Below are 15,438 nucleotides of genomic sequence, written 5' to 3' on the forward strand. Positions count from 1 at the left end.
CATTTGATGAACCTGGAGGACTTCTCAGGGATAATAACTCAAGGTGTGCAATGAGTCCGGCACCATGCACATAGGAGCATTATGCTACTGGGTACCCAGGAACCGGATGGCAAGGGAAAAGAGCCAGCATGACTTCTAGGCATACTTCCCCACATAATTACTGTCTGAAACAAAAAACTACCATGCTAATTACCACACACCTTTACTCACAGCCCAGAGACTCACCCAACAGCTTCTCCACATCCAAGGACACACAGAAGGAGCATGAGAGCAGCCTTCCTCCCCACCCCGAGCTGACAGAGGCCATTCCCCAACTCCAGGTGGGCGAGGCACGTTCCCTGCCTTCAGAGCTGAGGTAGGCCATGCTCCATCCCCTGCCCCCCTCAGCCGCCATCTTGAACACTGCCCCCACCTGGCGGGAAACCAGCAGGGCAAGATGCAGGCACTCACCACCAGCCAATCAGAGGTGCCTTCAGAGCAGCGCCCACCAATAAGTACGTGTGGCGGGACGCCCCGGCTGCCCTCAGCCAATCGGCTTCCAGCGCTCGCAGGCGCCAGGCCTCCACGCAGTAGCTCCTCAGGCGCAGCAATGGCGGGTGGGTGAGGGCGGCTGCTGGCTCAGAGGCTTCAAAAGCAGAGCTAAAGCGGCTGCTCGCTTTAGCTAAATTTTTATTAGCTGGATAGTGTACACAGTACTTACAATTGCATCTATTAAAGACCAAAATACACTTGAAAAAATGCATTATATAAAAAAAATTATAAACTTTTTAACTATATACAAACTTTGCCTTACATGACGCAAACTTCAGTCCCACCCCCCCCCCCCCCCCCCCCCCAACATCCAGTCAATCCAGTCACAAGGAATTTTTTCCCTCCGTCCCGATTTTAACATGCAAAGCCTTGAAGCGCTTCAGCATCGCTCGGCGTTGCCCTTCCAGCTCGAGCACAGCTGTTTTCTGCTCGGTTCGCTGCTCCACAGCTCCTGGGTGCACTGGCTGCGTGGCACGCTCCCCAACGGCCTCTTCTTCCATTATCATCCACCCTTCTGTGGGCTCACAGTTTTTGCTCAAGTGCAGCCAACCTGAAGAATCCTCCTTGCATTCCTAGAGAGGTTTGAACTCGGTGATATCTCCAACAAGTTTACCCAGGACAAGAAAGTAGGCTCTTTCAGGAGCGTGGTGTTGACTGGTGCCTCCAATCTCACCAAGCAAACACTGCTTTTAGAGGTGAATACAAATGACCCAATGCAAATGAAACACGTAACAGCTGCACTCAGGCTTTCACATCCTTATTTGAAGTATTAACAATACAGCTTCCTAAGTAACACGAATCCATAGGTCTTAGTACACATTCTACGACAACAGATCAGAGAACCTATATATGAAGGGCTCATTGGGAAAAGAAGAAGTCCTAGCTGTTCAGAAGAAGTTTACAACTTCTTAAAGAAAAACAAGAATTATTAGTTTAAAAGAAATAAACAAAAACCTATGTCAGAGCAACAATCTCTGCTTCCATAACTTCCAACTGTCTGAGGGGGCTCTCCAGGACAGAGATGAGCTGTCAGTTGAAGTGCAGAAATGTTATGGAGGCTGTCTTACTCCAGCACAGAAATATTCCTCCAACACACAAATATCTATTGACAAAATGTACAGATGCTTAAAAAAGTATTTACAATAGTGCGACAAATTCAACTAAGGAAAAGGTTTTGTTATTCCTTCACTAAATGAGAGCTATGGATTTCCTGAAATGGGTGACCTCACGAGAAATGCCAGGTGAGGACTGTACAGTTACTGACAGAAAAAAAAAAAAAGCACCACTGTGCTCTAACTGGCCAAATATTTTAAGGCAGAAGCAACCAAAGGCACCAAAAATGCCATCAATGCCTTTTGAATAGCTAGAAAAAACCCTCTTCTAAAATCTGTGATCAGAATACTAGATTATTAATATAACTTATGACAACTGAAATCCAGAGATCTATTTGGAACTTCTGTGGCTGCAGGCCTGCCCTGCAGAACTGTTTCTTTCTCAGCTTTGCTTCAGCTCACCATGTCAGCTGGGTTAAGAATACAGAGCTAAAAGTTCAGGAGAGAATAAACTGAACTTCATTTAGAAAAATCCAGCTGCCATATTGTAAAAGCCAGATCTGTTCCTCCTCTTTGTACTCATATTGGCTATATGTCTTCACATGTGGCTGACCTAAACACTTGTCTTAGCACCTAGGCAGGCACTCTGCTTCACAGGTTGCTCATCTATGAATGACAGATTCCATCACATTTCACATCAGTAAGAATGGGGCAATCTTAAAAATCTGTAATGAGCAACTGAAAGTTGTGTTGTTAAGGTATGCAGCCAGAAACCAGCTGCAGGCAATGAAACATCCACTATATATATACATGTTTTAATGCAACTACTTCTTGAGAGCCACATTTTCAAAATCTTTTTTTTTTTAAGTGGATAGTCTGTAAGAAGCCTGAACAGTTAACCAACACATGCCTTCATTTAACAGTCCTTCAAAAACATCAGTATGCACACAGTTGAGTGGCCCTGTGCTTCTGCCATCATGAAAGAGTCCCTCACTCTACACAGAATGAGACCTGTAGAACTGATTTACAACAGACGTCAAGAAATACTTGATGGTCAATTGTTATCACTCCGAGATTGTAGACTGTATTTCTTTTGGAGAACCATGCACCAGACTGGTTAGAGGTTTAAAAAAAATCCTTTGGAAGAGACTCACTTGGAAGTTTCAGTACTTAATATTAGCACCCACTCTTCCTCCAAAGCATTACCTGCTGGCAATAAACATAACAAAAAACACCAATAGATCGTATTTACTAACTAAATCTTTATCTTCACATCAGTAACTCTCTCCACTGTTACTTCTTGGAACAGATACACAATGAAGTCCTGTAATAATCTTGAACTGTTTTGATCACTTTGACTTGATGGCTGAACTTTTCCCAGAGAAAAGTTTGCTGTTTACATATTATACAGAGTGGAGCTTAAGACAACCCCCTTCAGTTTGTCAGTTTTGCAAGTGCAGATGCAACAGCAGTGAACAGTTCAGTAGACAGTAAATCCAAAGATGTAAGAAGTGGATGTAAGTAACAATTCTCTACAGGGAAAACAAAGTAACGTGGTGTAGCCACATCAGTGCTGGTTGCTATAAACTGGATTATGTCGCTGCACAGAAGGGTCACAACTCCAAGCCCTCCTTCAGCATGCCAGTTATTGCTGGTCAGTCAGTGGTACACTCACCATGGCCAATCTTAATGCAAGAGATGTTATAAAGAAAAAAAAAAAAAAAAAAAAAAGCATGAGCTGTCAGACTGAAATCCCTGCGCTGAATCAGAAGAAAGTCATTAAGTTCCTATTAGTTGAGTCAACTGCAGTTAAAATCTTCACCACACACTGAAAAAGTGGTGTTTGTTCTGTAGAAAAGGATAGGCTGCAATGTGGTGATTGTCCCCTTGAAAGACTTGCTTGATACACTGGTAAGGTAGGATAGACTTGCAGAAGTGACAGGAATTCAGTTACATTTTTGTTAGCGGTGATTAGGAGACTCTGATCATCTGTGTCATGGTTTCTTCATTGGCCTGAGATGGATCCTACAGATACAAAATAAACGTTACGTTGTAATTTCAGAAATTGTCTATAACATCAGAGAGTCACACAGAGTTGCCTTTATCAAGAGAAGATTCTCCTGTCCACCCCTCTTCCTATGATCTTCACTCACATTTCTACTGGGTTTTACAAGCCACTGAAAGATAACTGTGATGTATATATATATATATATATATATATATATTTATTAATAATTCCTAACAACATATTGTTTCTGTATCTGGGAAGACCTATGTCTAGTTCTAGTATTTGGAAGAGATTCCACTTTAGGGTGAGAAATATTCTCCCACTGAAGTCACAGGACTACTTTAAAGACTATTCAACAATGGAATTTGCTACTTCTACACTATGATACTCCCTCCTTTGAAAACCTTTTCTTTCATTTTATTTATGTTTCTAAGTAGGCAACTAAGAAACAGGCAAGCATTCTTGAATTTTCCACCACGTGTAAGATAAAGCATGTCCCTTAATACGTGTCCTAAAAAGGAAATTTCTGGTATGCAATCACAACAGCTGCATAGATTATATTTCTTAGAACAACAAATACAAGCGTTCTCTATTTGTAGAACAAAGGGAATACATTTCTATCAACATTACTACGAATTAATTACTCAAGGTAAATAGATGCTTGCTCTCTAAACAAAGTGAGAGGGGGGATTTCTTTACGAAGGTTGAAACAAATCTAAAGGCAGGGAGGCACAAAGGTCAGCAACCTAAGCCAAAAAAAAGAACAGAAAACAGTAGAAATACTCCTCTAAAATGAAACCTGAAGAACTCAAAGCATGAACTGTCTGAAGGACAGACAAAATTCTACTTACCTGCATATGAGGACTGTCTTTTTCCTTTGGTGAGAAGAAACGTCCACCTTCTCCTCGCTTCCTGGCCATGGCGTGACGATGCCGAGATTCATGCAAGTATTTCTGTCACAACATGCAAGAGAAGAGCAATGAGAGGAGCCTACCCCTCCTTAGTTCAGCACTTCCAGTAAAGAGAACACAGCAGAAAAACTCGATGCAAACTCAATTCTTCCCCCCCACCTCTGAAATAAAACGTTTACAGTGATGGCCTGTTTACAATACATTAGATATTAACCATATGGAAAGGAAGCACTAATGCCACCAAGGGACATAAAAAAGATTACTCAGATGTAGATTATGAACAAGAAACTAACTAACATATGAAAAAAAACTCACTAAGATTCCAATCCTTATTTTCTGGCACAGATGATTTTCTGTGCCTTTGTCACACAGCAGCCCTGTATTGGATCCACGTTATATTCTTACCCGTCTTTCTTTGGGAATTTTTCCCTCTGCTTCCAGCTTTGCACGTGCCTGCCTCCTCTTCAGGATTCGATGATACTGCTTGGCATTTACATAGAGGGGCTCTTCTTCAAGCATTTCTGCTCCAGGCAAAGGTATTCGCTGGATAGCTGGTACTGATCCAGCTCCTGGTACCATCTGTACAGAGAATGGTTTCAGAACTTGTAGTTTAGAATGAAAAGGGAATGCAAAAATATACTTTGTAAGAGTTTACAATGGAATGGGCTTGCTTTTTCTTCAGATAACACACCAATTTAAATTGAAAGGAGTAACAAAGTTACTCTCAAACTGCAGGACAAGTTTAAATAAATCAATGACACGTCATTTGTACTTCCTTTTCTTCCTGATAATGGCAAAATTTCAACATAATACACAATTCTATGATTATGTTATTGCATCTCATTTAATTTGCACACAGGACATGCCCATCACTTCCCCTTCTTTTAGGCTACAACATCCTTAATTTATATGATAATTTCAGAGCAGTTCTTAAGCAAACATTACTCATAGAGCTACTGACATCTAGTGGGGATGAACAATAAAGTTCAAGTTGAAAGGCATGAAACTACAAACACATAAGAACTAGCAGAAAAAAGTCTTAGGAATCTGAAAAACAAATAGTATGGAACCCTCGAGAAATGCAATAGTCAATTTGGTCTTAAATGACTGCTTATCAGCTAAAAGCTTATTCTGAATTTCAGTTTCTAGATTTTTTAACTCCATCTCCTGTAGCTGAAAGGAAGTACAGAATACACAGATCACAACAGGACAGTGGCCACTGAAACTGAAAACTTTCATCCCTTGAACTTTTCAATAATGTTAGCTACTGAGAACACTGACCACATTAAGTTGACATGGATCCCAGACAACAGCTTATGCACTGACACCTTAAAGCTCTACCTTCAATTTAAACAGAGTTAAATACATACCATAACCATTCCACCTGAATTGACAACATTTCCAGCAACTGGCAGCGTCACTGTCACAGTCCCTTGTCCGCTGCTGGTGGTGTTGGTGTTGGCTCCTGCTTGTACAATCTGTGCTCCAGCCAAACTGGCTGCTGGAATGGTGATCATGCCTGTAACAGGGACTGTAACTTTAAGAAAATAAAAAGCAAAAGAAAAGAAAACAAAAACATGCACACAGAAAGAAGGGAACACCATTAGTCCCACTTCTGTTTTTCACTCATTCATCCTTCCATAAGATTTAGAAATGTATTACAAGGCACCAAGTAAATTGCACTTTGTGTTTTTGTATTTGTAGCTGCACTGTAATCCCAGCCTCAGGAAAGAGAGCTGTTTCCAAGTGCAGAAGCAAATGAGCGTTTGTATTCCACCAGCTCTTGCAAAAAAAATAAAATAAAACAAGGATTTTTCAGTTTTCTGTGGAAAGAGCTACCTGCCGGATTCCTGTGTAACAACACAGACCTCTCTTCCATTCACTGTGCCATCACTTCACGTCACAACAGCCACAGCACAACAACTCACTGTTTGCACTGACAGACATTCCAAGGCAATAAAAACCTACAAAACAGACTTTGTGAAGCCCCGACTTGTAGCACCACAGCTCGTACCTTGTTGGAGAATGGTTCCATCAGCGTTAACGGGCTGATAGACTATGGTCTGGCCTTCAGCCGTTTGTGCTACTTGCTGTCCTTGAACTGCTATTTGTTGCTGAGTCTAAACAAAACAAAGAACACAGGAACTTTAAAAATTGCTTCTTTCTCAAATTTCACAATTCCTGAATTAATACATAATGATTATGGCATTTCAGGCATGTATTTCTTTTGCTTTATTACTAGCATAAAGAAATAGGATGGAGTACAAACCAACTGAACTGAAGGTAAAGCACCTGAAGCACATATATTAAACTTTTTCTAATGCTTAGTATTTGATATTCAGAGAAACAAGTTCCAGGTTTCCTATCTCATTATCAGTACATTAAGAACTAGTCTGCTCAGAAATTTAATACTGGCCCTAAAGAAATAGCAGAAAACCCAGGTATGACTGGACTACTGCACAAAATGGGGCAAGTATGAAATTAGCACTACTTATGTTTTCAAATTGCAACAAATAGACAAAAACAGCCATGAACCAATATACAGAAACACGATGGATAAGAACATGCAGACTATTTATTCTGTCCCAGGGTTATGTACAAAACACTACAAAGATATTAATTTTATTCTCAAGTTCTCCTCCACATTAAGGTGGGTTTTTTTTCCCTTTTTACTTAACCGTATCTTAAGTCATTTGCCAAGTTTCTCTTCCTGTTCCTCTCAAGAAAACCCTTTCATGCTGGTGCAGTTACCTGTGTCTGGCCAGCAGTAACTGCAGTCTGTGGCTGCTGTATAATGATCTGCTGGGTCTGGCCCTGCTGCCCCTGTACCTGTACAGCCTGCCCACCTTGAATCTGAATCTGACCTGGCTGGACCAACTGAATCTGTGGAAGAAAGAGTCAGAAAGGAACATTAACTATGCCTCTTATTTCTCCCTCCTTGGCCTCAGCATTACTAGATCATCTGAGGATGATTTATTGCTGCAAAGAAAAAAAATAAAAAGCACTGATACTTCTTTCTATTTTAAAAAGAAGAGTTTTAAATTACTCTTCCCTGTGACACAGCAGTCACTGATACAACAGCAGTAAGGAATGTACAGAACAGAGGAAATGTAACACACAAGGTGCTACTGTTGTCAGTTCTAGCAACTCTGCACTGCTTACACAGGAAAACAGTCAAAAGAAATAAATTCACACAAAACTAGGAATATTACTCAGGTCAAAGAAACAAGAGGAGTTAAGATTTAAGATATCTGCAGAGTTAATCATCCAGCATACAAAAGCACTTAGGACACAAATAAAAACGTCTTCAGATTTGTGAAGTCTTTCCACCAATTCAGAACATTTTTTGAGATGATAAAAGAGAAACTGGGATATGGTTTGTAACTTCTGCTTTAAAACCCAGTCACAGACCTTCCTCAACAACTGCAGCATAAGAGCCTAACACAAAAAATATTGTCTTTCAACCAAGGAGTTTGAATTCAATAACTAAATAAACCTTTTGAGACACCACCACCACCACATGCCTTCCTGGACTGTGCAGAACTCATTCTCTAATCACTACAACACTTTCAACATGCTGCTGTTAACAGTTCTTCCCTTATTTCTGAGAAATGCACTTTGAGCATCAGCTGAAATGTAAAAACTGTCTTTTAAATACTTCACAGCAATTGCTTCTAATAAAATAATCATACATTATTCCACTGTATTGCTTTATTTGCAATGGGAATGTTTAAATCCACCTTCAGCCATCACATGTAAGATGAACTCAAGCACAAGAACTATTTTCAAGTTTTCTTTTCTTAAAGAATTCTAGTGTATTCTAATGGCCTTGGAAGGCTTGCACTACCCCTTAAAATACAAAAGGCAAATACAAAGTGTATTTTAGATGCACTTTTAACTATGCAGTTCACTGTGGCAGATCCGCAGCCACCACTGCCCGGGCCATTTTAACAGCGCTGAGGCGAACGCGCTCTATCTGACAACGTGAGGACACCACAGTTCGCTCTCTGCAATTTACCTGTAATGAAATTAGGGTTAGCTCACCTGCTGCAGTCCTTGTGTTCCAGAAACTGGAACTTGCATGATTGTCTGGCCCTGGCCCCCAGGCACAGCCTGCACCATGATGGGCTGGCCAGTCGATGTGATCAGCTGCCCTCCGCTCACTTGCACCATTAACGGTTGCCCCTGGACCTAGGGAACAGGACAGAAGACAAAAAGAACAATGAAAAACTCCAGATATGTGAAACCAGAAACTGAAGTGGATACCACACTCAGCTAACTGCTTACCTACTGCAGCATAGCAACCAGCCAGAGAACCCAGCAAGAGTCACTACACCAGGTTCATCATCCACCACATACCTTTAGTTTCTACAACTCTCTCCATGCTGTACTGCTGCATTTTGTAAATTATCTTTTCCTGCTCTGCTCTAACCAACAAAGCATAAAAGTGTGGCTAAGTTTCCCAGACACAATAACTAAGTTCACACACAGTCCAAGAGCAAAGTGTAATAAAAGAAACTTCATTAACTGCATCACTACTAAGCTTTTACTGAGGTTTCTAATGAGAAAAAGCTCAAAGAAAGCCATTCTGGCAGAGAGATTCTGCAGCAGCTTAATTCTCCAATTACATACTTAAACATTTCCATTTTCTAACCAACGTACAGCATGTGATATTCTCAGAGAATTTTTTCATGGCTATTAAGTGGAACTGTTAATGTAACAGCATAAAATGCAGCTCAATAAGAAAGAGTGACAGAAAATGAGCTGCAGCCATTCCTTGGACCAAAACTTACAGCAGATTTCCAAATAAAGGTCACTACAATTGGTCACTAGGAAAAAGCCTGATAGAAAAAACTAAAATGCAAGGAGAGAAACTCTCCATTTAAACTTCATTACCTTCTGAGTCCCCAAACTTTCCCAAATGTATCTTTGAAGACTACAGAAAGCCATACCCCCACAGCTGGAACGGGAGATAAATCTTTTGAACAAGGGAATTGCTCCTAACCATGCTGCAAGTTTTCACAAACAAAAAGTTTGCTTACAACAAAAGGTCAGAGCTCTTAGGTTTTCCAGCTGCAAAATTCAAGAATACTCAATACCAAACATTAACTTCTCGAGCACTTTCACTGTAGAACATCAGTCCAAGTGTCAGCACAGATTTTCATTGCATTTCACTTAAAGAAAAATACCAACAACTTCACTTTGCATAGTTCAAATACCATCGTGAACTACTTGTTAACACAAACAGACTCAGCCACAGATGTATCCCAAGGATCAACACCTTAAATAGAACACTGCAGCTTTACAGGTCACTCGATCCCCTTGCCACCCTGTTCCATTCATTCCTAAACCTTGTAGCTATCACATAGAAGTCACTGACAAAACAGGCAGTATGTGTTTTGAATTACAAGAGATAAAAGCATGCTCATGTCAGCCAGAGAGAAGCACAGGCAGCAATACTATGTCCAATAGGTAGAAAGTAAAATGTACATTCCAGGATTCTTGTTAAAGCATTAAGGCAAGCAAAGAAAAAACAAACAAAAAAAAGAATAAGAGAAAGAAAAAGAAAAGTGGGGAGAACTAGGAGGTCACAGTGATCCAAGCAATTCAAGTCAGCCAGCTTTTCATACTTGAACTCCAAACATAAAAAATGCTGTGTTCAACTTGACACCTGGCAATTGTAACCTCAAGCAAAACCAAAATGTTGAGTGAAAAAATGCACTGCTAAACTGCTATAACTGCCCAGGGCTTATCAATTCCTTTACAAATTTCCTACATGAGCTAATGAGATGACAAATGCATTTGCACGGCACAGAGTGCTTCACATCAAAGTAAATCAGGGTTTGAAATGACCTTGCAATTCTTTCCAATTTCTGATCTATCTGCTGTTAGGAAATATGCATCTGAGCTTCCCTGCAGTGTATATGTAGCTGATTTCTGGCCTGTATCTCAGTTCTGCAGGAGCTAATACTGTTCCCAGGTAGCTTTTCCAATTACAGATAAAAAATTTTCACTCTTCATGCTGGTGGGTCACCCCCTACCTCTCTCTTTCTTTCATGGAGAAAAAAACCTGCGTAACTATTCACAGTGAGTATCAAATCTAATCTTGGAAGTACAGAAAATCTTTAAGCTGTATCTCTTTTAAGTTGTATCTCTTGACTTCCTTCTCTTGGAGAGTTTCTTCCTTTTTGACTCTCATTTCATCCACTGTTTGCTTTCTGAATTACAACAGCTGGAATTCATGAACACAGGTGTGATCTAACAAAAAGGTATGATCTCACTCTCTTTGTGGGAAGCCTCACGTAAAGCACACAGTATCAGCCAACAATTTGCCCGTCCCTATTTCAAGCCCTGTGAAAAACACAGCATTAGATATGTGGCGATGGGGAGAGTCATGCAGTGCTCACAAACACAATTAGAGAGGTCACCACTACCTGGAGGGTCTGGACTTGCTGGCCTGAGGCGGATGCCACCTGGGCCTCAGTCTGCAACTGGACAGCAGTGACACCACCCTGCTGCTGGGAACAGGAACAGGAATAGCTTGAAACATGGAAATGCACAGCTCACACAAGAGGCAACCACACTTTGCTGGAAGAGGATGAATTTTAAACTTCATATACGCTGCTCTTGGAACATATGGAATGTGATTTAACAAATCTAAGAATGGAAACTGGCAAACCTGCAGATCATACTGATAAGCTCCAACATTCCAAACCAAAGTCAGTTATGGAGAGGTCATTTTGCAGAAATTAAAATCTCTGCTTCACTGCCTCGGACTGCAGCCTATCTGCTTAATGTTCCCTTTCACTACTGAAACTTCTTCTTAAGAAAGTGTTCCAAATGATGGCCAGACCTGTTAGCTACAATAAAGGCCATACATTCCTTTCTGTGCAACAGAGCAGCACAGGAGACTAAGACTTCATTTGTATCAGCCCTGCATCAGTGTCTTCCCACCACTGACCTTGAAGGATGATCTTGAGATGTTGCAAGAGCAGTTAAATCTAAAAGCCCAGTCTATCTTTAGCCTCTTTAGTAAGAGTCCCAAAATAATCGATGTTAACTGTGTTAGCATTTTGAGAGACGAAGGACAATCTCTCTCATAAAAGCTGTACAACTGGCTTTGTCAAAAGAAAAAAAAATCACTTAGAAAAACATTCCATGCACAGCAAATCACTGTGTTTGAGATCGTGTACTAAAAATGAAACAGGTCAACAAATGCTTTTACCTCTATTACTTACAGGGTACCGATAAAATCAAATGCACGCTCGGTTACCTGATCTCCAATCAGGTATTTTTGATAATTAATTTGTCATCTTGTAACCCTTTTTACAATTTTATTCTTACTGGAAAAATCAAATTGAACTAAATTCAGTGGAAGAAGCTGGTCTCAGCTATCAAGCACTCAAACAGGCTGATAACAAAGCAAAGCATGTCTCACTGAAAACTATCCAGTGTCTCATTTATATACATGACAAACTAAGAAACACTTCTGGCCTTGAACAGAGATGCAACAAAAGTAATTCAGCAGTCGCACAGCTTATGTCTAAGTGCATTACTCTATGTGAGTGGCTAAGATTTAATAACACTGAGAACCTATAAGCCTTGAAACCAAACTGAAAACAGCCCAACAGCCTGCACTTCATAACATACAAACTAGAAGCTTCTTTCTGGAAGAATGGGCTCATCCAAAGTTACATGGTTGGTGTTTTATTTTTACTTTTTTGTCATTCCCGTGCTTGTTTTGATGCATCTAAAGTACTAAGATAAAGGACTTCAACACATACTTCTCCATTATTGCCTCCATTTCCAGAGGATTTGTAAGTTTCCTCACATCACCACCAGATTGTAAACTCCCTATTCCACTGAAATTAAAATCAGTATTCTATTAATAAAGGTATTTTTTATCAACCTATTTACTGTGATTTCAACAAAACCACAGCTGTAGTGACAGAACTCAGGTGAACACGTATCCGGACTGGATCACAAAGCATCTCGCTGGCTCCACGGAACTCTGTAATTCCCCAACACCAGCTCACCACAACTCCCCATACCTGCTGCTGAATCTGTCCTGCCTGCACAACGATCTGCTCTGTGGAACTGTTACTGTTGGCTGTGTACTGCTCCATAGTGCTTCAGTTCCAACACTGACCAAGGCACAGCGCAGTCTGTGTATCTGGCAAGAGAAAAAAAACAACATGTGATTATTGTCCCAAAGTTTGAAGGCTCTTACAGCAGCTGAAAAGCAAAGCACCTGCTAACGCAGAGGTGGTGCCCTGCTCACTCAGAGAAACAGCCACGGTGTAATTGCAGATCTTCCTCTCTGACACTGTCACCCTACTTTCATTTAGTAATGCTGGATTTTTTTATTCCAAGAACACATAACTTGATCGAGAAGCAAAATGTATTTCAATCTAAATACTGTAATTACCTTGAAATAATATGTGAACCTGTTTCTGTTTTACTCAGCACACTCTAGGCTATGGACTGTTGCCTACACCATTTATTGGTGGAGGAACAGGCTGTTATCGCTTAAAAATGATAATATCACAGAATACAAGGTCTAGGTGTAAAACTGGACTAGACATTAAGACTTAAACAAAACCAAGTGAAACAGACCCTCCTCCCCAACTACACCACAACCCCTCTTTATCTCTCTTCCTTCTCCCCATTCCTTATATATATTTTGAAAAGACAGCAGATCTCATTTCTTGGACCTTTGCCTAGACATACGAAGAACACGCTGCTGAAACAAAATACTTGCCCATTACCTCCTTCTCTCTCACATTTCTCCTCAGTTCATCAACAAAGGAATTCTTACACTTAATGAGATATCCGATTTACCCCATGACTGTTCTGCTGCTGAAAAAGCAGCATATAACTTTCACCTTCCACGTCTAAAAGAGCAACAAAAAGAAAAAAACGTATACAAAACGTAGCCCCAATTTCCACTGACTGGAAGAGTTGCTGTGGTTACAGCTGTAACACCACTCCCTTTCTGCCCTCTGGCTTTACAACGTCCTTTGTGCTTCAGGGTCATTTATTTCAACAGCACTGTATTTTTTCATCACCTTATTCCTGTACGCTAAGAAAATGCACAATTATCTTATTTATCACTGATTTATTTTAGCATTAACACCACTGTGCTCCAAGATGGACTGGAGGCAAGACTTATTACAAGAGACATGATACTCAGACATAATAACGTAAGATCAGAACGTTAGTTCAGGATTTTGGTGCAACAATACTAACTCTGGAGGTCACTATGATAACCTGAGTCACAGCAAAGGAAAGCCCTACGCTCTGATGCAATCCCAATGCTGTCCATGGCTCATTTAGCAATAGCTTTTCACAGCCTACCAGAAGAGGAGACAGTTTTTTTGTTCTTTTATTTTCCTGCAGATGACGTTGCCTATCAAGATTTCCATTTCAGTTCCACACAGCGTACTTAATTTCTGCCCTCACTGCCTGCAGGCCTACCAGAACACAGCTCATTCTGCAGGGAAGTTGCTCAGTAACAAGCACAGGACACAATTAAGCTCTATTTGTAAAGAGATCTCAGGCTTTCTTAACACCGGACCAAAAATTAAAGGATACTTATATTATAAAATGTTTTCTCTCAGATCTCTTATGTCAAGCCTGTCTCTAAACATAAGATATCACTGCAGTCCAAGCTCGGGTGCACAGGCTGTGGCTAGGAAGGGCAGGGAACTCTAGGTTTCACATGTGCAGGATCACAGCCCTCCAAGGGATTACTTCATTTCCTTCATTGACAAAACAGTACCAGTGTTACTGTATCAAAGCTGAATTTTAAAGCTCAGCCTTTGCCTTCAGTAGGTGCTCCTCCCACAGCTGATCTCACTTGTCAGCTCCTGCTCAGCAACTGTCTACGCCGAAAATGATTTAACAGCACTCTGTTAACATACACTAACATATGCGTGCGTGCGTGCATACATATGAGCATGCTGAACCTACTTGCTCCCTTTAGCCAGTTACCTGCGCCAAGAGCCACTGAGCACGGAAGCACCATTTTAAAGCGTGCTGCAGGCCGAGGGCAAATTCCTGAGCCGGCAGCTCCCTGCGGCGGCCGCTGCCTGCTGGAAGGCCTCAGGGACGCGGGCACAGCACGGCCACCACGCAACGGACAGCGGCACAGCCTCAGCCCCGGGGCCACGCACACGGAGGCACCGCGGGGCCGCCGCCGTTTGGCGTCCAGGTGCGTCGGGGCCTCGCGGCCCGGGCCCGGCGGGGGGGGGGGGGCGGCGGCGGAGGAGGGGGAAGGAGGAGGGGCAGCGCTGCCCGCGGCCCATCTGTCAGCGGGGCGGCAGGAGGCTCGCTCGCCCGCCCCGCTCCCCCCGCTCGAGGGCGGGGCGCTGCCGGCCGCCGTCCCCGCAACGGCCGAGCTCCGTCCCCGCCGAGGACGGGCCCGCGCAGCCTGTCCTCAACGGCCGCGCCTTCCCCTCCATCGCCGCCGCCCTCGGCCCCGCGCCTGCCGGTGCGCATCGCCTGAGGTCCTGTCCTCCCAGGGCCCGCTCCTTCCGCTCCAAACCGCCACCCCCCACCGCCGAGGCCGGGCCCCGTCCCCTCGGCTCCCGCAGCGCCCGGCCGGCCCCGGCCCTGCGAGCGGCCTCCTGACTGGTCACTCGGCCCCGCCAATCCCGGCGCTGGGGCCGGCGTTCGGGGGCTCCATATTGGCTGCTCGCACTCACCGTGCCTCGCTCCCCCGGTTCGGGACCCGCGCTGATTGGCTCCGCTACCGGCCCCCGAAACCCAATCAGCGCCTCCACTCAGCCGCCGCGCAAAATGGCGCCCAACCCCGAACAAAGACAGAAGAGGGGGCGGGCGCAGGCGGCGCATGCGCACAGCGGCGCTCGCTCCGGATGTCCCCGCCTTCCTCGTGGCAGCCTTTGGCGCCAGGTACCGCCCACCCGCGGCCCGC

General features: G+C 42.9%; 1 protein-coding gene across 9 annotated transcripts; it reads right to left on the reverse strand.

Moving 5' to 3' along the window:
* Positions 1 to 1,990: 1,990 nt before the first annotated feature.
* NFYA (nuclear transcription factor Y subunit alpha) lies at positions 1,991 to 15,324 on the reverse strand. Of its 9 annotated transcripts, none has more exons than XM_065740247.1 (10): positions 15,209 to 15,324; positions 12,554 to 12,675; positions 10,934 to 11,017; positions 8,547 to 8,693; positions 7,254 to 7,385; positions 6,517 to 6,622; positions 5,873 to 6,039; positions 4,908 to 5,081; positions 4,443 to 4,544; positions 1,991 to 3,608 (listed from the first exon to the last, which is right to left on the reverse strand). In XM_065740247.1, exons 2-10 carry the CDS (start codon positions 12,626 to 12,628, stop codon positions 3,555 to 3,557), a joined length of 1,041 nt encoding a protein of 346 aa, XP_065596319.1. In that variant the 5' UTR covers positions 12,629 to 12,675; positions 15,209 to 15,324; the 3' UTR covers positions 1,991 to 3,554. The 9 variants fall into 9 exon arrangements, with proteins under 9 accessions (XP_065596319.1, XP_065596320.1, XP_065596321.1 ...); XM_065740248.1 differs by having other exon boundaries at positions 10,937 to 11,020; XM_065740249.1 differs by having other exon boundaries at positions 5,873 to 6,021; positions 10,934 to 11,020.
* Positions 15,325 to 15,438: the final 114 nt, after the last annotated feature.

Source organism: Cyrtonyx montezumae, unplaced genomic scaffold, assembly GCF_038088225.1.
Source record: "Cyrtonyx montezumae isolate F1298 unplaced genomic scaffold, pur_monq_1.0 scaffold_26, whole genome shotgun sequence".
Taxonomy (NCBI): Eukaryota; Metazoa; Chordata; class Aves; order Galliformes; family Odontophoridae; genus Cyrtonyx; species Cyrtonyx montezumae.

Coding starts and splice junctions, on each gene's coding strand:
- NFYA (XM_065740246.1), bottom strand. CDS start 12,628: ATGGAGCAGTACACAGCCAACAGTAACAGTTCCACAGAGCAGATCGTT. Junction 7,386..8,546: donor GAACACAAGGACTGCAGCAG/GTGAGCTAACCC, acceptor TTTCTTCCACAG/ATTCAGTTGGTCCAGCCAGG. Junction 6,040..6,516: donor TGGAACCATTCTCCAACAAG/GTACGAGCTGTG, acceptor ATTTTCTTAAAG/TTACAGTCCCTGTTACAGGC.